Source organism: Sapajus apella, unplaced genomic scaffold (genome assembly GCF_009761245.1).
Source record: "Sapajus apella isolate SASKATOON/1434 unplaced genomic scaffold, GSC_monkey_1.0 scaffold24, whole genome shotgun sequence".
NCBI lineage: Eukaryota > Metazoa > Chordata > Mammalia > Primates > Cebidae > Sapajus > Sapajus apella.
Genome location: NW_022436964.1, coordinates 10,444,820 through 10,467,813, shown reverse-complemented (window position 1 = coordinate 10,467,813; position 22,994 = coordinate 10,444,820). Strand labels below are relative to the sequence as shown.

At 37.3% G+C, this 22,994-nt stretch overlaps 1 protein-coding gene and 1 long non-coding RNA gene across 4 annotated transcripts in view; one reads left to right on the top strand and one right to left on the bottom strand.

Moving 5' to 3' along the window:
- The window catches only part of LOC116559804, a 29,207-nt gene extending 24,553 nt beyond the window's left edge, over positions 1-4,654 (bottom strand). Inside the window, exon 1 of the long non-coding RNA XR_004272633.1 lies at positions 4,046-4,654. This is a non-coding gene — a long non-coding RNA (uncharacterized LOC116559804). The remainder of the gene's footprint in view (positions 1-4,045) is intronic.
- RORB (RAR related orphan receptor B) overlaps positions 1-22,994 on the top strand; it is a 191,400-nt gene that overhangs the window by 126,923 nt on the left and 41,483 nt on the right. For all 3 annotated transcript variants that reach the window (XM_032290915.1, XM_032290912.1, XM_032290914.1), the window contains 3 exons: positions 2,658-2,743; positions 6,946-7,087; positions 14,391-14,792. In XM_032290915.1, coding sequence (XP_032146806.1) covers positions 2,658-2,743; positions 6,946-7,087; positions 14,391-14,792 — 630 coding nt within the window. The remainder of the gene's footprint in view (positions 1-2,657; positions 2,744-6,945; positions 7,088-14,390; positions 14,793-22,994) is intronic.

Genomic DNA, 22,994 nt, shown 5'->3' with positions numbered 1-22,994 from the left:
GGTAACCTCTTTCCACACACAACTATACACGTATACAATTTTAAGTGACTTATTTCTCTGTAAAAATACTGTTAAGATGTTTATAGTTCTTCAGGATTACATGTTGAGCCAGGTTTATAAATATGTATAAATATGCAGATGCTCTATCGAATGTTCCTTATCTCATTTGTATTTCCAAAGTTGTGTAAGACAACCTCTGTGGCTTTCAAAAACATCTTGTCACACTCCAGGGGGCAAATTACCTCTATTTTCATTTCCTTTAAAGTTAGATCATTTTATAATTAAGAACTTATTGAAGCAGATTCTCCCCACGTGTAAGCTACTCCCTGGGGAGTAATTTATGCAAAGAGACCCTCTGACTTAATATCATATAAGCTAAAAACTATACAATGGACACCTGAGATTTTCAATCAATTTTGTAATCATTATAAACAATCCAACATTTGAAAGGTTACTGCTAAAAAAAAAAAAAAAAAAAACCCATAGTACAATGATTTGCAGTGTCATTAGATTATTTTTAAATGAAAAGATCTTTGATAAAGTAATAATAATGTGGCTTGTCATATTTTGTATCCAAAAGTTTTAGAAAACCAGTTAACCATAATGATTGATGTCATGATGATGATGGTGGTGAAGGATAACATTTCCTAGCTCTTTACCGTTTTAAAAAGTGCTTCTACGTAAAATATCTACTTGATCCTCACAAATCTATGAAGTTTATCGGTTAAGCTTTGTAAACCAGAAAACAAAAGATCAGAGATTTTATCTTGGCCATGGCTCCAATCATTAACAGACTAAGGACTGGAGTCCAGAAGGACAGAACAGAATAACATCCAATTATTTTTCTCCTATCACAAAACCTTAAAAACAAACACTAGTTCACGTAATCTAGAAGGTAAAATAAAAAGAAATGAATAGAACTTAGTCTCATAAGTATTTTAGATGACTTTGTCTCTTCTGATGTTTTTTGTCATTAGCTCTTTAGTTGGAGCTATTGGAGTAATAAAGGAATTTAAAAATGTAATCTTATTCTGTCTGTGTGGGAGTCCAATAATGGTTACTGAATGAAGCAACAGGATATTTAGGTAATTTCTGGTTGTCACTTCCCAAATCAACTCAAAACCAGAATTTAACAACCTGGATCTTCAATTTTTTCTCACATGAAAAGTAGGCACAACACTGAGGATTTTTTTGCTTACAAAGATGATTTGAAATTTCTATGAAATATTAACTTTTTAAAACAATGTACTACCCTAAAGCTAAGTATTGTCTTTTAAAAAAAAAAAAGTAAAATAATAAGAAAAAGAGGGCACTGTCTTGCATTTATTTGTTTTGTATATTCAAGAGTGAGAAACTGTAGAAAAGCATCCAAGTGGCAGATTGATATACAAAGCATTTTGAAGTATATTTTGCATAATTATTTTAAATTGGAAGAGGAAATAGCAGATCTTCCTAGTGTGTATAATTTTAACAACTCTTAGAATACTATCAGACATAGGAATCACTACATTCTAAATAAATTTTATCTCATGGATTCGTCCATAACCTGTGTGCTGATTATCTAAAGTCATCTTGCCAAGAGGTTCTATATACATACAGGACATTACAACAAATTGCACGCATAGAAAATGGAAATCCCATGCCCCACCATATTCCGCCAAAGTAACTGCCTTACCAACAACCCCATTTTTGTCAAACCTACTACCTTCTCTCTCTCAGCCTCTTGGCTAGGAAACTAGAAGTCACCTTTGACTCTTCATTTCATGTCTGTTCCCTTTTTAAAGTCATATAATCTAGCTTCTACCTTTGAACCATCTTTCTGTTTACATCTTCCTCTCCATTTATCCTGCCACTGATGTAATAAGCCATGTTTTCATCACCTAACACCCAAGTTAGGAATGATCTGTAGTTGGTCTTCTGCTTGTCTATGGGTAGCCTGCCAAACACACCTCTCTAAGGTGAGTTACTTTCATTTCAGTTTGTATTAAATTCATATTTAGTACCCTCATAATTTATCTTGATTTCTCCGTGCATTAATTTTATTTTATTAATTAGATTATTAGTATCATTAGCACATCTTATCCTCCATCAACAGCCTTTATTATCTTAGAGAACATACAGAGCATGCTCAGTAAATATTGGACTGATTTACTATTGGCATTTTTGTAAGTAAACATCCAGCCACACAATTTATACAGCTACCACGCACTGCCCCCTCCCAGAGTTTTGCTTTAATTTATGTATTTATTTTAAATATCATGGAGATAAAACCATGTGAAAGCTCTCAGGAACTTAATGTTTCAAGTGCAAAACAAGAAAAGAAAATCTGTAGGTTCAAGGGCTTTTTGAGTCATACTATTTTAAGGTCAAGTTCAAAAAGGAGAAAACAGTGACTGCAAGACTTTGGAAAACTGGGTTCTGGCTACATTTTTTTAGTTTGAGAAAAACGAAGCCAACAATGGCAGATAAATGTACTTTCACTCAGAAGAAGCTTAGGACACCCACTGAAATAATAATGCATGACTCCCACACCACCACCCACATGCCCAGTAATTTGAAACACAAACATCACTGCAGAGATAGATGGAAAAGAGATAGGAAGAGTGAAGGGAGAAAGAAAATTTTTTACGCTCAAAATGTCTATTTTCTCCTTTCAGCACAAATCGAAGTGATACCATGCAAAATTTGTGGCGATAAGTCCTCTGGGATCCACTACGGAGTCATCACATGTGAAGGCTGCAAGGTATGGGACTTTCATACTGCACGGTTCTGTATTTGCCTCAGGCATCTGTATACCTCACAAGACATGGTGACACCTTTTTAAAGAAGGCTTGCTAAAGGATTCTTCTCCCTGCTGCTGACATTCAGGAATTCTCGTGTGGTGGGTGGGAGGGTTGATTTTCTGTTTCTTTGCCTTTTACCTTTTTGTTAATTGTCTAACTGGTCAGCAGCTCCTTAAAAATGGATACGTATTTAAAACCTTGAATTATTCACATTTCCAGAGTTATAAATACTGAATTTTGCTGTTTTAGCAGTATTGTCTCCAGTAAATGTCAAGGCACTTATTACTACATTTAAAAACTAACGGTTAAAATAAAGATTATAAACTAATAGATATATATTTAACTATCTGCTTGAGAAAGAGGAAGTCAAGGTAACAGCTGCAATATGCATATGGCCATCCTTTATTCTCACATTCCAGGAAAAAAAAAAAGAAAGAAAACTAGAAGCATGGTATGTTAGAAGCCGACAAGATTATCTCTAAATCGACTAAAATTCACCTGCCCCCACCTCTTCATTTTCCAATGAGGTCCTGAGGTATAAACAAGATCATGTCATTTGATCAACATCACTGATTCAGACAGTGAAGAACAGAGCATGGCCAAAAACACAGAGTTTTTCAGTCTCAGTCCAGTGTTCCCCTAACAGACAGACTCCACCCATTTTTCCCGTGGCAAACTAATTCCTGTTAGCAAGTTGCTTTCCTAAATAAAAAGCTAGAGGAATAGCAGTAAATGTAGACCTAATCTAAAATGAGAAAACTTTGAAATTTAACGGTAAGTTTTAATAATGAATCCTTAAAAGGAAAGAAAGTGAGTGTGAGAGACACAATAGCCAGGGGAAATCAAAACAGTTCTACAGCTAACGTTAAAGGACCATGTGTAACCAGAACAAATAAAATGCAGCCACAGTCTAGGAGGGAAAGGTAATATGCCGGTACAGTTGTTGGCCACAGCAATTATCATTTTGATCAAAGATACAAGCAAAGTGAATTATTCTTTTAAGGCCAGTAAACTGAGGGAGTATCGTCACAGAGTCTAAGATTTAATCTTAATCTCAACAGGCTTTCAAATATAAAGAAGGCAAAACATACTGTAACTGTCAAATACTGGTACTGTGTGAAAAATTGACAATGTCTTCATAATAGTCTAAAAATGCATGAGTCCTAGAATTAAAACCAGACAAAGAAAAGAAAAGAAAATAAATAAGAATAAAAAGGGAGAGGGAAGAAGAGAGGGAGCGTAGTAGTAACTAACATACTAACCTGTCAACACACTGCTGTACTTTAGTGATTAGTAATAATCTGTTTGTGAATATCATGAGATGCTCTTCGCATTCTGTTCCTCTGCAGACCTATAATTAAGAATTGCATGTTATTCACCCTAATGCAATTTTTAAGCTCATCGAGAAGAAACAATAAGCAAAATTATGTCAGCAATTCGTTACCCTTCTTGAATAAGTTATTACATCCTCTAGGCAGATAGACAAATAGTTTTCTTCATAAACAATAATAATTATGAAGTCATAATCCTCTTCCTTGAAAGTATTTCCATTGTTCTATTGGCTTGCTATGCAATCTTGAGAACTCTGGTTTATAATATCTACTGAAACTGATTTTTAGATCAATGTCAAAATGGAGATGCTTGGCATTTGATTGTATAAGCTCTATTTGAAAAATGTGTGATTTCAAAATATGGGGATATGTTCAAGTTAAAAAGCAAAATATTTTAAACAGTAATTTACAAAAAATTTCACTAATGCGCAAATAAAACCCAATAGGCCAACGGTCAAGAACAAATGTTATCCTTTCTATTTAAAAGAAGAATCCACAATCAAAGTAATTATGCTGTTATTATGAAGCATACTCTAATGTTTTAATTCATGGAAATCCCCACATTTGTAAATATGTTACATTTTTTCTGCAAATAGAAAACTTAAAATTTCTCTTCAGAATTTGATGTCAATGTCAGCACATTCAGTATTAACCTCTGAGTTTTCATAATACTGTTTTCAAGTCAACATAAACAACGCATTCTAAATAACATCAATTCAGCTTGTACACTTATTCAAATTCCTATTCACTCAAAAAAATTTGGAATGCAATCTCTTTTTCATGCCAAAAACCTCATTTGCAATAATGAACAACAGATAAGCAAGAAACACTTCGTAATTAATGTCAAATTGCTCTTAAATTAGGGCTGTAGCTGTGACTTCAGAAAAGTCCTTTCTGTCCTGTCAACCCTTTTGCTAAGTAGTACTAGAGTATCCAAAGATAAAAACCACACAATTCTGTCTTAAAATGTAAATTTCAAGTCATCTTTAATCAAGACTGATGGGCTGAGGTTATACTTTCTGACAGTTTTCAGGGTATATGAAGTGCATCATTTCAATCCCTAGGGGCTTATGTTTGATCTCTATTTTAAGGTGCTCTGTGAATTCAGTCAAACTGGACAGTCAGATGTCTCATTCTGCCGTCACTGGTTTATTAAATAAGGAATACACATGGATCTATGAGGATGAAACTAGTCCTTATTGTTGAATGGCTAAGCCAGTTGGGACTCTCTCTCTAAGGAGATCCTTGGCCATACCTCCATTTCTGAGATGCTTCACAGATTGACCAAGCTCTCTTCAATAATGCCATGCTGAGCCATATTGGAGTTCAAGACAAAAGGAATATCAATAATACAGATCCTTTCTTTAAATTATTGGGTATTTTTGCATTAATGTTGATTTTTAACACATTGTGTTAAAATACCGTTTTCTAAATACAAAAATTTTAGACAACCTTGAAATGTTGTGGGCAAGGTGATTGCCTCACTAGGCTCACCTAGCCCTGGCCCTGCTTCTTCATCCTGTAGATAGTTGAGGAAACACAGAAGCTGTTTGAGGGAAGTCAGGGGATCTATTCCAGGCTTCTCTGCAAGATAGGCATTGAGTCTACCCTTCCTGAACTTTTCTAGACTTCCTCCTTCCAAATGATGATGCTGTAGGATACCTTTTCCCAAAATTTCTCTTGGAAAGCCTAATGTAGACCATCATTTTGTTCATGATGCTTTGTACTTTTCCTTTTTTGCTCTAGGCAATTCAAGAGTAAAGAGTGATTAGGGAAATTGATGAGTCAATGAATGGATGAATGGTAACTTATCTATCTATCTTATTTTCTCCAACAGAGTTTTCTGTAAGACAACTAAGGAGAAATTTTTTAAAAATTAACTCAGCTGTGGATTTCTTTAGAGAAGCAGTGTATAGTCACTGGTAGTTCATTTTGTATGTGATGAACCCAAATGTACTTGCATGAAGACGTCTTACGCTGAATAGCGTGAGGCCAAGTAGAGACCATTCATTCAGTTTTGACTTAATACTTTTTGTTGTTGAACAGCTTATATACAATATTTTCTTTTTTCCAAGTTGGGGTTCATTATTTAAAACAACTTTGCATAGCCATTCATGGTGGCACACACCTGTAATCCCAGCTATAGGCTGAGGCAGAAGGATCACTTGAGTCTAGGAGTTTGAGGCCGCAGTACACTATGATCGTGCCTGTAAATAGCCACTGTGCTCTAGCATGAACAACAGAGCAAGACACCTCAAAGAGCTTAAAAAAAAAACAAAAAAAAAAAAACCACTTTTCGGCTGCATTCTAGCCAAATTCAAAAATTTTATGGTGGGGAAAAACGCATCTTAGAAACTAAGAAAACCATACCACATACTCCTCAGTGTTGCTTTTGCTTACCAATACTGCAAGTTCCTTACCACCACAACACTTGACACAAGCCTGTATGATTGTCCCCACCAAGTTCTGTCACGTTTGGTTTAGCAGTGACACTCTTCTTTGTTACTCCTTCCCCACTGTTCTTTGGGAGGCAGAAACTTCCGTTTATTTCTAAATAGAATAGCGCAGCTGCAAATGTCTTTCACAAACATTGATTCAAAGAACAAACAAATGAGTGAATGGGTAAATGAATGATACCTTCACATCTCTGCAGATAGCGTATATTTTCCCCAGCAGAAATATCTGCAAGCATACAAGAAGAGGTATCCAAAGAGCTTTAAAAATTAAACTCAGTTATGTTCACTGTAGAAAATGTAGCAAATGCATATGTTAATATTCTCTGTGTCCCTTCTTATAAATCTGTTTCCCTTTCCTTCTCTTTTTCCCTCAAGGGATTCTTTAGGAGGAGCCAGCAGAACAATGCCTCTTATTCCTGCCCAAGGCAGAGAAACTGTTTAATTGACAGAACCAACAGAAACCGTTGCCAACACTGCCGACTGCAGAAGTGTCTTGCCCTAGGAATGTCAAGAGATGGTAAGGCATTACCTTCCTGTTTCTTACGTAAGCTCTTTCAAATGGATGTTTTGCTGGAGTCTATTTAAGCCACTGGAAGAATTCTAGATGAGGGAATTGGGGAAAAGAAGAAAAGAAAATCACTGTGCTAGTAGTGCATTAAAAGGAAAAGTAAGAACATACAAAAATGTAGCATTGCCTATGAAATAAGAAGAAAGCAAAGACTTAACAATAGCTCAAGGAGCAACTTGTGCTAACTAGGTTTAGTGGAAGCCACATAGACCTAGGTTGAAGGTAACCATCTGTCTAGGTTTGCCTGCCAATGAGGGATGTCCAGGGACATGAGACTTTCAGACATAATGCCGGAAAGTCCTAAGCAAAGCAGGACTATATCTATGTTCACTGGGTAGGTCTGACCAGGCTTGCTTACTGTATGGAGACAGTAAGAAATTGCATATGCTTCTATGGGAAGCCAGAAAGTTCTGCTGGTTGGTCATACTACCCAGAGGAGGTTTTGAACTATCTGAGTCCATAATGAAATTTCCAAAGGCGAGAGCAGAAGTCCAAGTCTCAGAAGGGCTATGTAGGTGATGTCCTACTCAGAACATGATAGAATGTGCACTCCACCTTCATGCCCACCCACACTGAATGGCTTGGCTTCTCAAGGGAATATCTTAGAGTAATGGAAGAGGCCAAATAAACTTAAACAAGATGGGCAAAGAATTTCACCTAGCTTTTTTTCAGTCATTCATCCAAACAAATTCTTTCCCTGCTAACATTGGACACATCACCCCTGTATCATATTGTGAGTGGCCCTGAGTCATGGGGCCATTTCTGTCTTAGTCTCATGAAAACCTCAGGCTCTGGTTAAAAGTACGCACCTAAATGTTTGTTGAATGATCCATGGAAATCTCTTCTACCTAGAGCCTCAGACATAGACAACGCCCCTGACACTTTCTGTCTTTGTGTAAATCACTGTGGATTCTGGGCCTCTGGTTGCACTTCCTCTGGTAAAATTCAAGGCTGTATAGACACACAGAAAACAAAAAAACTTCCAAGTTTTAAAGAAATATGAATAATTGGCATGCATTTAGTATAAAGGGATTTCGTGAGTGAGTAGATTCTTTACCTTTTCTCTAACTCCCAATTCACCTAAACTTGTTCTGTACAAAAGTACATCTATAAAACAAATTTGACCAAAATAAAAAAAATCTAGCCTGAAACCCTTCCGTTTATGGGTAGCTTTTAAAGCTACAGAGATGAGGTTTCCAAAATTTTTCAATGAACTGATTTTCTTTTTAAATTTGTTTTACTGGGTTCACTAACCACATACGTTTACTCCTAAGGTAAATTTATAGCAATGTGTACTTCTGTATAACCAAGGCAAATGAATTTAGAGAGAGGGTTAAGTGGTTTTCAATACTTATTTCGTATAATCATATGGGAATTTGAGTTGATCATTTTGAACTTCATGTCTACCATATGGCAGTAGGTAGCACATTAACTCATAGTGTCTGAAAAGCCCCATTAATAATTGTGCAAAGAGATAAGTCATAGGGTATTTGTTTTTGTTACTTCCTCCTACAATAAAAGGAAGTATCTTTCTGGAAGGGCAGGTCTGAGTCTGTGCTCGTGAACAGGATCATAGATAAGAGATGAATATATGATCCAAGGCATATTCAGCAGATTTAGTGACATCAGCCCACAAAATCTAGGTGGTCTTAATCCCATAACATAAAAGAAGTGTGTTGAGAGGGTGGAAGGGTCATTTAACAGAGCCACAATTTATTCTCAAGGAGGAAGGAATTCATTGCAGCACATAAACCTCTATGCAAATAAAAGCAATATGGTGTCTAAGGACACTGAGGATTAAGAATAATGATTCATTTCAACTTTGGGTCCAGAGACAATCCTGAGGCTGCCTGGGACATCTTCCAAAATGCCTCCTAAGCACATCTTATGTGAAATTAATCATGAGGAGAAAGGGTCAGGGGTCTGGGTGAGGTGGGGAATGTGGAGAAGAAGGGGCTCAAGCAGAAGAAAAAAACAAATGACTCTCTCTAAGGGAAAAAGCTGCTTCTTCACTACATCACACACACAGAGAAAGTTTGGACTGAACCTTGATTAGAAAGGGTACCTTATGCCAAGTAAATTAAACTAATACCAAAGAAGCTGAATAGGTTTTATCTCCTATTGATAAGTAATGCCTAGTATGTAGTATTGAACGATTCAAAAGCCCTGAAAGTATGTTTGATTACCTGTGTCTAGTAAGGGCTCAAGAATGAAAGGCAGGGTTATTTCTTAATCAGAATAACCCCTATCTTCTTCTGATTCAGCAACTATTTTTAAAGTGCTTTAGAAATTGTACGAATAGCCGGAGTGAGATATCCTCACATCTAACTGCTTTCTACAGCCCCCTACTTCCCTCAGAGATAAAGTGGCATCTTCATTTTGGTATATGCATTTGCTCTCTGTTGATTAGGCTCCAAGAATTTTTATTTCACCGTACGTGGCTACTTAACGTGGCCACTAGGAGATAGCTTAAAATAACTGTTGAAAACACTGGATTTTCATTCTCTCCTGAAATTTCACTGCTATAGTGGTTTATTAGCTTTGGCAAATATATCAGTAGTCATCAAATTTATCAATAATGAATTTGTTCAAATTTAGCTTAAGCAAAGAATCAAAAATCAAATCCACTTGGAATTACATATACATGTGTCTTTATGCATATAAAAAGGTGAAGGTATGTGTACGTGTGTGTCTGTGTGTATGTGTGTGTGTGTGAATTGGTAGCATGCATATTCCCACTGAATCTTCTCTATCATTTTTTTTTTTCCTTTAACCTACACCCTTTACAAAGGAATCTTCAGGGTAACTGTTTCCAATTGTGCTACTACAAATTGATACTCACTAGAATATGTCCTCCTGAGCGGCACGCCTCTACAAAAAGATAGAAGTTGTCCTATAAGGACAGGTTTCACAGATTAAGCTTTTTCTATCCAGAACTGCATTGCCCAATCCACATGTCACTACTTAAATAATTTAAATTTAAATGAATTTAAATTAAATAAAATTTAAAATTCAGTTCTTCAGTCACACTAGCTATATTTCAAGTGTTCATTAGGCACATGCAGCTTGCAACTACCGTATTGGAAAGCACAGAGAACATTTCATCGTCACAGGGAGTTCTGTTGGAGAAAAAGAGGAAGGAGAAGAGAGACAAGATTTTAAAATAATGAGTAGGCGTAGGTAGATTGAATCAGATTTCTAATATGAAGCCTACAGCACTAAAAACGGGGCAGCAGAAGAGGCACGTCTCTGAAGCTGAAACGAGTTAAATTAAGACCAGTTTCACTGGTAAACAGCAAAATATAAATATAGAGAACTTTACAACCAATGATAGTAGATAAAATAATTTTGGAAATTTATAGAAAGTCATAGATGATAGTCAATTGGGTTCTCTTGAAAGCAAAAACATGTGTCCATGTCTTATGTAAATAGAAATCTTTGAAGGAGCTATGACTTTATTTTTTAGTTATATCAAAAACTTCCATTCCACTTAGAATATCACAGTTCAAATAAATATGAAATGATTTCCGATACTTTCACATAAAATTGTTCTTTGCTATTATGGGATCAAAATGAGGGTTAAGAGCATATAATGAGCAAATACCATCATCACTGAATATTTATAAAGCACTTGCAATGTATACAGAATTTTGCTGGTTTCTTTAAAAGGTAGCAGTTTAATAAGAGGCTGTCTTTATACTCAAGTGAATGTCATTAACAGAATAATTCAGGTTTGAGAGAGGCAAACAGTTAAAATATATGCCAGTCTGATTAATATGTAGTGATAAGAAGAATGCTAATATTTGAAATATCAACAAGGCCTTTGTTAAAATAGTTCTATGAATACAACAAATGTATTTACAAATAGTGAAAATGAATTATGTCAAGAAAATCAGTAGGTTTATTTTTGTCATGTAATTTTTCCCCACATTTGTCACAACTGTTATTGCAAGAAGGGGCATAAAACTGAAACACTGGCTCATCCATGTTTCTGAAATAAATGGAAAACTAATTCTAGAATAGTATGATAGTCATTGTCAGTGAAGTCTTTGATTTAGGATTATGCCCGAAACAACTCTAAAATGTAGTACTTTTACATTGTTTCCTTGAAAATATTTCAGTTGCTCAGTGACAGGATAAGTCAATTTTGTAAAAAATGCAGAGCTTTTCTTTGTTGAGTTCTTAGACATTTACCACGGCAGAGGTCTTGCCAGCATACTCTTGACATTGTTAGCTTGTGATTATGATGTCTGTGGTTAACAGCAGATTTCTGCATACATCAGCTGCAGGTCACTTCTATAGCTCTGCTAATTGTAGATAGCCTTGCCTGGGAGGACCAAAGAGGTTTGGCTCTGCTTCACATATCCCCCAGCAAGCTTATCCTCCAGCAAGATAGCTCAGGCATGTCCTTATCATGGTGAGGTGCACAATCACACAAGCCTTTTTCAAGTCTCTGCCGTGTCACATTTGTCAATATTCCATTGGTCCCCAGTGGGTCACATGACTCTGGGCAGGATGCCTGCAAAGAAAGAAAGAGCACTGCAAATTGACCTGGGGAAAGGCGTGGAAAGAAATAGACAAGAGGAATCAGGGTCATTAATGCAATCGGTCCTCCACAAAGTTTATTTCCTAAATAAAGTGTATACAGAAATCTAAAGCAAGGATTAAATGGAAAATATTTTTTTAAAAAATACTGCATTTCTATATTTATGTTAGAAGAGTTTCTTATTCTCAATTTTTAATTCCTATAAATTTTGAACCAATAAAATGTAAAACTATTCTACTAAAATAAGTCAGAAAGTAAATGTACCCTAGCTATAATAAAAATCTTGATCTATAGCAATGGATACAAACCTTGTATTCACTTCCATAACTCTACAACAAAGAGCTATTCTAAACCCACCCAAATGCAAAGGGCAGAAGGGCAGCAAATAAAAAACACTAGTTTCCTGGGGGAGTAGGGGAAGTTCTTTCTGAATTAATATTTGTAATTGTTTTTTTTTTCCTATGCAAAAGGTGTTTTTTCCCCTAGAGAATAATATGTAATAAATTGCTTGGAAAGGTGTAATATAAAGATACAGAGGAAGCTTGCCCTACAAGTTACTGTAGAATTTGGTACACAGACAAACTGGCAATGTCGCTGCAATTAGTAAGCAAATAAATTTGTCTCTGAGAATCAAAATCTAAGAAAGGTAGTGTCTCTACAAACAAAGTTAAGTACAACAATCTAAATAATTCAAGACCATACAAAAGCAACCACTAAGATGGAAAGGGAAGGTTAGTCTGAATGAGTCAGATTGTTTGTCTTCTTCACACAGAAAAAATTACTAATTATCACTTTGTTTACCTACTAAGGCAGCATCAGAAAGCCAGAATGTAGATTTTTAAGAAGGATTAAGAAGATACAGAAAGGGTTTGTCTTCTTCAAGCCCAGCCCTCACATCCACAATCTAGCAGGCAAGGAGGAAAACGTGCCCCAATACCTGGGAGTGAACGCAACACTTCCATTTACTTCCCATTAATCAGAACTTAATCACCTACACACCCGCCAGTGATGGGGGCTGGGAGGTATGGTTTCCATTCTGATCAGCCTATGCCCAGATAAGTATGGTAGCTCTGTACCCAATGGAAGAAGAAAATGAATTTTGGAGGAATATTTGAGGAGCAGGGTGAATGGCAGCTCTTTCACTGAGGGAACTTCTTCTGTGTTCCCTTTGTGCTAGAGAGTTCTTAAGCACGTCACCATTTAGATGATGTTCTCAGAAGAGATGACTGAAACCAGGAACTGAGCCTTTTTCTAAACTCCATTTCCTTCCTTTTCCATTCTCTGAGCTCCTAACACCAAGAGGTGGTAGGAATACAGTCACAAAAGAACAGAAAACAGAAACTCAGAGAGGAGCCTCCAAGTTTGTCATTGTCCCCGGCATTAACATGAGCTGAACAATGCTTGATAATTCCAACAAGGTAGGCCAGTGACTCAGGATGTTCACATCCTAAAAAGGCAGTTGATGACATGTGAGGAAAAATGTCAATATTCACAACAATTCAGGAGGTTCAGTATCTTAAGAAACAACACATTGAAATGAAAGTACCTTTATATTACTCTGTGACTACTTGCAGCACTTCCTTCTTCTTCCTCAGACTGCCTGAGAATATTGCCAGAAGAGATGGGAAAAATAAAGCTTGGGAGTGGTAGAACGAGAAAAGATAGTTACTGTTCTGCTCATTGCTCAGCATTGGATGCCCCAAATTGCTGTTTTCCAAAGATTCTTATCATTTGATCCCAAAAGCCAACTGAAGACAAATGATGCCATTGCTTAAAATTATGTTTATCACCCAGCCCTATGTCTTTGGTCTTAACCCAACACAGCATTTAGAAAATTGACCTGGCTGGGTTCAGTGGCTCATATCTGTAATCCCAGCACTTTGGGAGGACGAGACGGGAGGTGTGCTCGAGGCCAGGAGTTCAAGACTAGACTGGGCAATATAGCAAGGCCCCATCTCTACAAAAATAAAAAAAGTTAGGTGGACCTGGTGACATGTACCTGGTGACATGTACCTGTAGTCCTAACTACTCAGGAGACTGAGGCGGGAGGGTTAATTGAGCCCAGGAACCTGAGATTTCAGTGAGCTATGATCATGCCATTGCACTCCAGCCTGGAAAACAGAGCAAGATCCTATCTCTTAAAGAAAGATATTGTAAAAATTAAAAAGAAATTTAAGAAAGAAAACAGAAAATAAGTCTGAAAGTGAAATACTAGGGTCCAACCTGGTAATCTAGTAATCCTAATGATTAAGGGAAAAAGTCTGAAAGTGAAATACTAGGGTTCAACCTGGTAATCTAGTAATCCTAATGATTAAGGGAAAAGTTAGTTTTGAGTGTTGGTTAACATTTTTATAGCAAGTACTATTAGTAATTTGGTATTTTGGTTTTTTGCATTTTTTTCACACATAAGAAAAAAGAGGAAAATATGCTTTCTAACTTCATGGCAATGAGAAATGCATACATAAGTTTTTATATTCCTTCCTGGCTTAGATTTATTTCTCACTGTGAGCATAAACCAGGATAGGTACCCTCTGAATATAACCTTTCCCCAAATGTGGAGTCCAAATGAATCGGTTCTGAAGTTATGGTGCCAGATATTTGTGCGTTTGATGTTGAAGGGCCGACCATCTCGTGGCCCATCGTACCCGAGGTGGTTAACGCAAATGATAACCACAGTGCTGTTTTCTGCTTTTCTCTCCAAACCAGCTGTGAAGTTTGGGAGGATGTCCAAGAAGCAAAGGGACAGCCTGTATGCTGAGGTGCAGAAGCACCAGCAGCGGCTGCAGGAACAGCGGCAGCAGCAGAGTGGGGAGGCGGAAGCCCTTGCCAGGGTGTACAGCAGCAGCATCAGCAATGGCCTGAGCAACCTGAACAACGAGACCAGCAGCACTTATGCCAACGGGCACGTCATTGACCTGCCCAAATCTGAGGGTTATTACAACGTTGATTCCGGTCAGCCGTCCCCTGATCAGTCAGGACTTGACATGACTGGAATCAAACAGATAAAGCAAGAACCTATCTATGACCTCACATCCGTACCCAACTTGTTTACCTATAGCTCTTTCAACAATGGGCAGTTAGCACCAGGGATAACCATGACTGAAATCGGTAAGTGGAAGTCTCCTCCCAGTGTTTGTTTTTTTTGTTGGTTTTTTTTTTTTTTTTTTTTTTTTTTTTGCGATTCTGCTGCTTTGAATTTACTTTGGTCCTATTTAGTATGGTTATTTTCTTAGATCTAAATTGAATTACTTGGATTCACAGCTTCTAATGAGAAAACAAATTGATTTTTAAATATATTCTAATAAATGTCATTTTTCCCCGCCCCATAAAAGTTTATTTCAAGCAAAGGAAGAAAGAAGAAATTATAAATAGAAAGATGCTATCTGTAAAGAACAGATGCTATCTGTTGAATTTGGGTTCTCACTGAAGGAAAAATGTTATTGGTATAAACAGGGAAATTTCGGCATGTATTCAAAGTTGATGCTATTCAAAGTGAAATTGCTGAAAGATAGAGAAACAGTGTGGAATAACCAAATGAACAGGGGCCCAACTCTTCCTCTAAGATAAATGGGGACAAACTTTAAGCAAGCAGTATCTCAGCTTCCTTCTTGGTGAAGTCAGGGCGATAGACCAGAAGACCGCCAAGGCTCTTGTAAATCTGAATTCAAGAATTCCATATGGGATTCTGAATTACAGCAATGAAAAGAGTGTAGTCTGGAATGTTACAGAACACAAGAGCAACAAATAAGCTAGTCATTGGCATGATCGCATCTGCAAGCTGATCCTCTTTCCTTCGATTCCTGAGGAGTGATCAAGAGGGCCCTGTCTTAGGCAAGCTCTCTTCTGACCCGCTGCAGCTTTGTTTTACTCCATCAAACTCAGGAGTCTATTAAATGTTTAACCAGTTAATCTCATCAACTAACTGCCTTAAAAATATTGAAGTAGGTTTAACACATTGCTCTCCTGGGTAACAGGGTGGCATGTTAACAGTAGCTAGAAGAGCCAAGCAAACAGTGGTGATCCCAGGCTTCACTGCAATATTTAATGTACTGGAGGAAGCAGGCTAGAGCTCAGGAACCTTTGAGGGCTCTTTACATTTTACCACAAGAGGTGACAGAGCAGAGTGATTAAGAACCGCACTACCTGAGTTTAAATCCTGGCTCTTTGGCTTATTATTTAAGCTGGAGCAAGTTTCTCAATCCCAGTTCCTTCATCTTTACAAGGGGGAAAGCATTAGTCTGTAGCTCACAGGGACGTTGTAAAGCTTAAATGACTTGATACGTGTAAAACATAGCAATGTCTGGCGCTCAGGAAGTACTCAATAATGCTTAGCTGTTATTATTTTATGCCAGGCGTTCAGTCACCTGCTCTGTCTAACCTGCAAATAGGAGCCTAAAGCCTACAAGTGTTTTAAATTAAGCTGCTGTGAACACATAACGAAAAACATGGCCATATTCTTGGCTATTTGTACCATCTGGTTGAGGAAGAAGCGATGTTACAGTTATAAACCTGAAGTGTCATTTCTTCCTTTTTGCAATTCAGCATGTGACAGTGAGTAACATTGTTGACAAAGCACCTGTAATGACTTTCACAGCTGAGAGACATTAACAAAAACTAAACATCAACTATAAGAACAAAAAATAGCCAATTATTACTGCCATCCTTAACCTTGTTTTTACTCTGTCATGGGGTCTTCACACATTTACTTTTCACGAACATCTTAAAAGATAAATTACAATAGTATTTCTGTTATACAGTTGCTGAAACAGAGGTGTAGAGATATCTCATGGCTTCCCAGATTCCTATAGTTACCGAATGACAGAGCCAGGGTTCACCTCAGACAGTCTGATTCCAGAGTCCCTCCACTCCTCTGTTAACCTGCTACCTGCCGTGGGTCTCAATTCATAAACTGCATTGTCAACTAATAGGGACAGTCATTTAAACCAGAGCCGCTCAATCTTTTCAAGAGGGAAAAAGCACCTTTCTTTGCATTTATACAACTTAATGTCTAAGTTCCTGAGTCGACTATTAATTTGGAACATCTGTTTGACTCCTTATGAAACAAAAACTCACAATAGTGGAGCAATCTTCTGCCCTTTATTCAAAAGGGGAGTCTTCTAAGAACTCATAAATCACAGCTTTTTTATGACTTAGCAACCACAGGAAATATTATGGAAAGAGAACTACAGCCAAACCATCATGTCTGGATTACCCTGAACAAGTCATTTGTTCTCTCTGACCCTGAGTCTATTCTATGAACTGATAGAACTAGACTAGAGAATCTCAACATTTATCCAGATATTCTGCACAGACATTGACATGTAAAATAAAGTCATGTATATTTTTCTCAATTATTTCAAGATACCATTAGTCTTTAGGTATCACTAATTATGTTCCAAATTTTGGAGGATTTTTCGATCAGACATTTAGGGATGCAAATAGACTGTCCTGCCAGTGCTCTCAAATTTAGCAGACCCCTAAGCCTAAACAGTGGCTTGGTTCACATTTCATTAAAACAGCAATGCCACCTAGTGGACACAAACCCATTCTATGAACGTTGAATCTAGGTACCTATGATGAGCCACAGGAGTGTAATATAATGTCTTTCCTACACTGTTCAAAACATTGCCACTAACTTCACTAAAATATTAAGTCCTTGACAGTATCACTGGGCAGGAAGGCATCAGTGGTATAATGCAGTGGCTTAAAAACTCTGTTTCTGCAGTCAAAGTGTCTGCGTTCAAAACCCGATTGTGCCTTTTCCCTTAAGCAATTTACTTAACTTTTCTGAGTCTCAACTGTCAACCCAGGCCAATAATAGTCTTTATCTGTGTGTGTGGATTAGATAAGTTAATAGTTATGTAAGTATTTGTATATTCATTTTACTGATGAAAAAAATCGAGGCTTAGAAGTTATATAACTTGTAAAAAGCAAAGAACACATACGAGCCCATACCTGAGTAACATCAGAGCCCATTCTTTTAACCATCATAGATATTTCCACTCACCAATGGCAGCTCCTCACAAGTTGATTGCCATTCTCAAAGCAAAACAGGGTTGGTGTTTGCTGCCTACTGACCTCCCTCTAGGTGCTACAAACTGGAGCTTTCAGAGTGTGCACGCTGTCATTTTGATTTGATTTGATGAATGGGCATCTAAACCAATCCGGTTGGTGGCAGCTGCCACAGAAAAAACCCTATGCATATGAAACAGAAAATCAGATTTTACCACATCCTGACTGGGTGAATTCGAGATTACGTTACACCAAAAAAAATTTAACATTACTCTGGGCTACCAGAAGTCCTGATCTGTGCTTCCTCTGAATTCTAAGATAATAATGAAAGGTGTACAACTATGTCATTATACTTCTGATATTGGGTCATTTTAAAAGCAGATCATTTTTAAAAACAGGTTTTTAGATCAGTCCATATAGAATAAGATCTCATGGGTTGCAATTTTTGATAGAAACACACATTTAAGAACCATAACACAACTATATAAGGAACTGCAGGCAGATCCCAAAAGGTCAGTTTTCGAATATTATCAGAGTCAGGAATAGTCTCCCCAAGAAAACACAAACTTGTCTTGTTAAAAGTTCACCTGCAGAACTACAGAATTCCTGGGTTAAGGACCCTAATAATAATGTTTGATATATGGAGAAAAATGTAGAAAATCCTTTCACGCATTTCAATCATTTTGAGCCTCACACCAATTCCTTCAGGTGAGCAGTGAAGAAATGATTTTATTGCACAAATAAAGAAATTGAGAGTCTAAAACAGTGAGTGATTGTCCTAGGACACAGAGCTAGTTAAGTAGTAAAGCTTAAATTCTCAGTCACTGTCCTAGACTGCCAGGCATTTCTCGCAATATCTATTTTTGAAATGCTCCATAGATTCGAGAAGAGCAGAACAAGATTTCTAACCTCACCACCTAGGAGACACCATGAAAATAAATAGTCATGGAAATTCACAACATCATATAGTATACATTCTAGGCATGATGGTACCACACTCTTCTGGAGGTGAGGGAGATGGCAGGTATTGATCAACCTAAGCCACATCTCTTATCAGGAATGTTCTATTCCTCTAGTTTTGAGAATAGAAATAAAATGTGGGTAAGCAAACAGAAAACTATGAAATGTTTCAGGAGTTACATCCTTGGGTTTTTCTAAAACCACAGGATATATAAACCATGAAATGAAAGAATGGCAACAAGTAAGCTGAAAATTAATATTTAGGCAACAGTATTAACTGGGTTTAGCTGGAATTTTACGTCAAACTGTCATGATGGATGTGTTATATCTTTAGGAATAACATTTTGCAGTGGTTGGTGGCACGGAGAGGAAGCTAGCTAAAAGATGCTCCCTAAACATGCAGAAAAGAAAAGTAGAACATCATGTCTTTGCTCCATCACTAACGAGCTCAGATGAGTTGGGGGATTCTGTAGGACTAATACTCTTAATGAAAGCTCATTTAAGCTAAAAGTTGATTGGCAATGTATCTACAAGGTCCCAGACAACAAGACAATTCAAACAGCCAAACAACACGCTTTTTTATATTTAAAAAAATCCATCAAATAAGCTACAATGCTAAGTGTATACATTGCCTTTTACAAACATCGTCTTGGTTTGCTGTTCTATTCAGTAATTTTCTCTTTGGATAAAGACAATGAAATGTGAATTCACTGGCCCCTTCTTATATATCTTTAACATAGACTTATTTTCATATTCCTTTTGTGTTCCATTTTTAGAACCTGTAATGTTAAGCATCATAAATAAATATAAATGTCTTTTTTAAAAATTCACCTATTACAGAAACTGAGTATTAATAGTTAGAGGAGCTTATAAAAAGGTATTGGCCTAAAAGAGATCTAGTCCCTGTCATGTACTACTTCATTCTATTAAGGCTACATAAAAATTCAGAAGATTTTACTAGTAGTGTTTATTTTGCAGAATTATATTAAAATTGGTGGTGTTTCAATTGTGTCTTATTAAGAACCCCCAAGCAGATGCTTTGGTCTTAAAGCAGCACCTTTAATGGCATACGCTTTTAAGGATAAATATTTTATACTGTTTAAAACTATTATGCACATCTAACTACCCATGCAGCAGTGATGCAGAGAATAGAACTTAACTCTTGCTATCTATTTCCTGTGTCCTGTGAGAGAACCTGTATCAAATACAGGTAGTCATTACATTTAGAAGTAAATGTCCAATACATCATTAAAACAGATAGAAGTAGACCAAACTAGCAAGAAAAATTACTAGACCAATATGGGGAAAATTCAGTGTCTAGCTCTTTCTTCCTTGCCTTGAGAGGAGATATCTCATGAACTTTCATTGTCATCCAACCCTTCTATCACCCCCACCCCAACCATTCACGCTTTGCAGGCAGTTTAGGGAAAGTCCATTCAAACTGAGAGTCCTAACTCCACATACTAGCCACGTGAACATACTCAAAATTAGTCCAGCCATCTGAGACTGTCTCACCGTCTGAAAAATAAAACAATTGGACCAAATGACTTTTAAAGACTATGGTTTTCTCATCTTCCAGAGAGCTTTGGTCATGTGCATAAATATATCCCCCTTGTTATAGCCATGCCACACAGACAAGAACATGATAGAAGAGAGCAGGGAACTTGGAAGCAACTAGGCTATTCTGAATGCTGCTGAATAACTTGTCTCTGGCAGTAGCCAGCACACCTCCCTCCTGAGGAGCGTGACGACACTCAGGGCTTGCGCTGAGTGAAGTGACCCAGTCAAACATACAGTTAACAACTGTCAAATCAGAACTATGCACCAGCCTCTTCCCTCTACCCACCCTCCTGAAAAAAACAAGAAATCAGATTAAAATGAATGTCAAGGACAACCAGCAGCCCAAGGAAAGGGTAGTTCCCAATCCCAAACCACTCCAAGTTCATGTGCAATCCAGTTAAAGAGTGAACAGCTATACAGATGCCGCTTCAGGGCCTGTCCTCACCAGTCCACTACAACCTGATCACTTCCAAGCTCCTCTTGAAGGAAAAGCAAATATGTTCATAAAATGAAGATAGGTTTTTGTTTGGTTGGTTTTTTTGTTTGTTTGTTTTGAAATGGAGTCTTGTGTCTTGCTCTGCTGCCAGGCTGAAGTGCAGTGGCGCGATCTCGACTCACTACAACCTCCACCTCCAGGGTTCAAGTGATTCCCCTGCCTCAGCCTCCCTAGTAGCTGGGACTACAGGTGAGCGCCACCATGCCCGGCTTATTTTTTGTATTTTAGTAGAGACAAGTTTCACCATGTTGACCAGAGTGGTCTCAAACTCCTGAACTCAGGTAATCCACCCTCATCAGCCCCCCAAAAGTGCTGATATTACAGGCATGAGCCACCACGCCTGGCAGAAGATGTGTTCTTGACTACTAAGTAACCAGTCTACCTAGGTCACCCGGCTCATTAGAGAGGGGCTTACTTGACTCTTTCGAAATTTTAACATCACCTTGTTCTGTGCCACCCGCAGAATATCTCCCAAAGCCTGCTTATTTCCAAAATCCTGCCTTTTGTCTCAGAAAGAAATTCTCCCAGTTTGGGGCCAATTTGTCATATTCCTAGGGTCTCTATCATAGTTACAACCACAGTATTAACCAGTCTATGGCCGTGAATTATTGTAGAGGATATCTGGAAGCAAGGACTCTACAGTTAATCCCTAGGGTTATTTGAATCCATGTCTTTCTAGATATCTTCCAATAACTCTACGAAGATGTTCTACAATCACCTAGTAATACAAGCAGTGCTTCCCCACAACTGCAATAAATGGTAGAATGTACGGAAAGCACTTTGTAACCATCAAGTTTCCAAACAAATATTAATATGGATTTATATCACAAACAACACATACACATATATGCTCAATTCAAGTACTCATAGACATACATACCTGCTTATAGTACATGTGTGCCTATTAGTCACTACATGCCTGTGACTGTTAATACACTTTTCCTAATGTGCTAGCAATTCACTAGATTAATCTTCTAAAGCACCTTTTTAGTTTTGAGTTGAAATTGTGCAAAATTTATCTTCCTGAGTGGATTTCTCCTGGAGATACTAGTTTGGGAATACATTTTGCCTTAGAATTCAGAACATCGTGAGAGGATTAGAAAATCTACCAACAACAACAAAAACGTTATTGAGAAGCTACTGGAAAACCAACTCCATTTTATACATTCAATTTCAAAAGCCATGGTAGTTATAAAATATTCTACAGCAAGCAAAAGGAAAGGAGATTTCAGGAGGTTCTTCCTGTGACTTGGAGGAGGAGGGAATGTTTCTATTTATGAAGTGACCTCAGAATCAGTCCCTAATGACAGTTTCCACATTGAATAGTATTTCAAGATGTTATATTGCAGAGAAGCCATACTTTTAAGGCACTGCAAGCTTTGACATTGACTCTCAGAGTTCTGAATTACTTTTCCACTGGCCGGGTGAATATATCAGCCACACTTTCAAGCACCCATTTTTGGAAGAGCTGGTAAGGCTTAAAATATTACATGGGCTACGGAACACAGAAATGCCAGTTGATCACAGGTTGATGGAAATTAGTATACTTTGGTGTGATTAGCATGGTATGCAACCAATTCAACAGTTACTCTGCTAACCAATACAGAATTTATTTCTGTGATGTTTGCAGATGTGAGGAAACCTGTTGAAAATACTCCCAGCTGGAAAATCTTTTCTTGTTTTGTTTCATTTATTTTTTAATGTCAGCTTTCTCTTGACAACATAATCTAAATACTGAGGAGCACAAACTTGCCGTTTAAATTTGAGTCATGTTTATAAGGCCTATTGGGGAACTGCTATTTGGTTTTCAGCAAGATTTGTTCTGGAAGAATTTGACACAATAAAAAAAAAAAAAAACATAACAAAACACTATTTTAAAACATTAGTCGATTAAATGCATTGTTTAAATAACCAAAGTACTTTTTAAAATTTAGAGTGTTTGAAAAAATAAAAATGGCCTCCAAATGTTACTTCTAAATTAGTTCCTCCTAAAGGTCAGAAATGCATTGACTAAACATCCAAAAGGGTGGCGAGGTGGGGGAAGGATTGCATCTGTTTAAATTAACAACCAATCCATATGTCAACAAAATTCAAGTGGTAAAAATCAATCCTAATGATGGCCCTGAGCAATTTTCATAATGAGGTTTCATCATCTGTGACCCATTAGTTGTCCTTTGGTAGCATGTGGAGGTGCAGTTTTTAAGGAGACTAAAGGAAGATTTTAATGGCCGCTGAATTGTACTATTTTGTTTTGTCCCGTCTAAGACTCTTCAAGTGCTTTT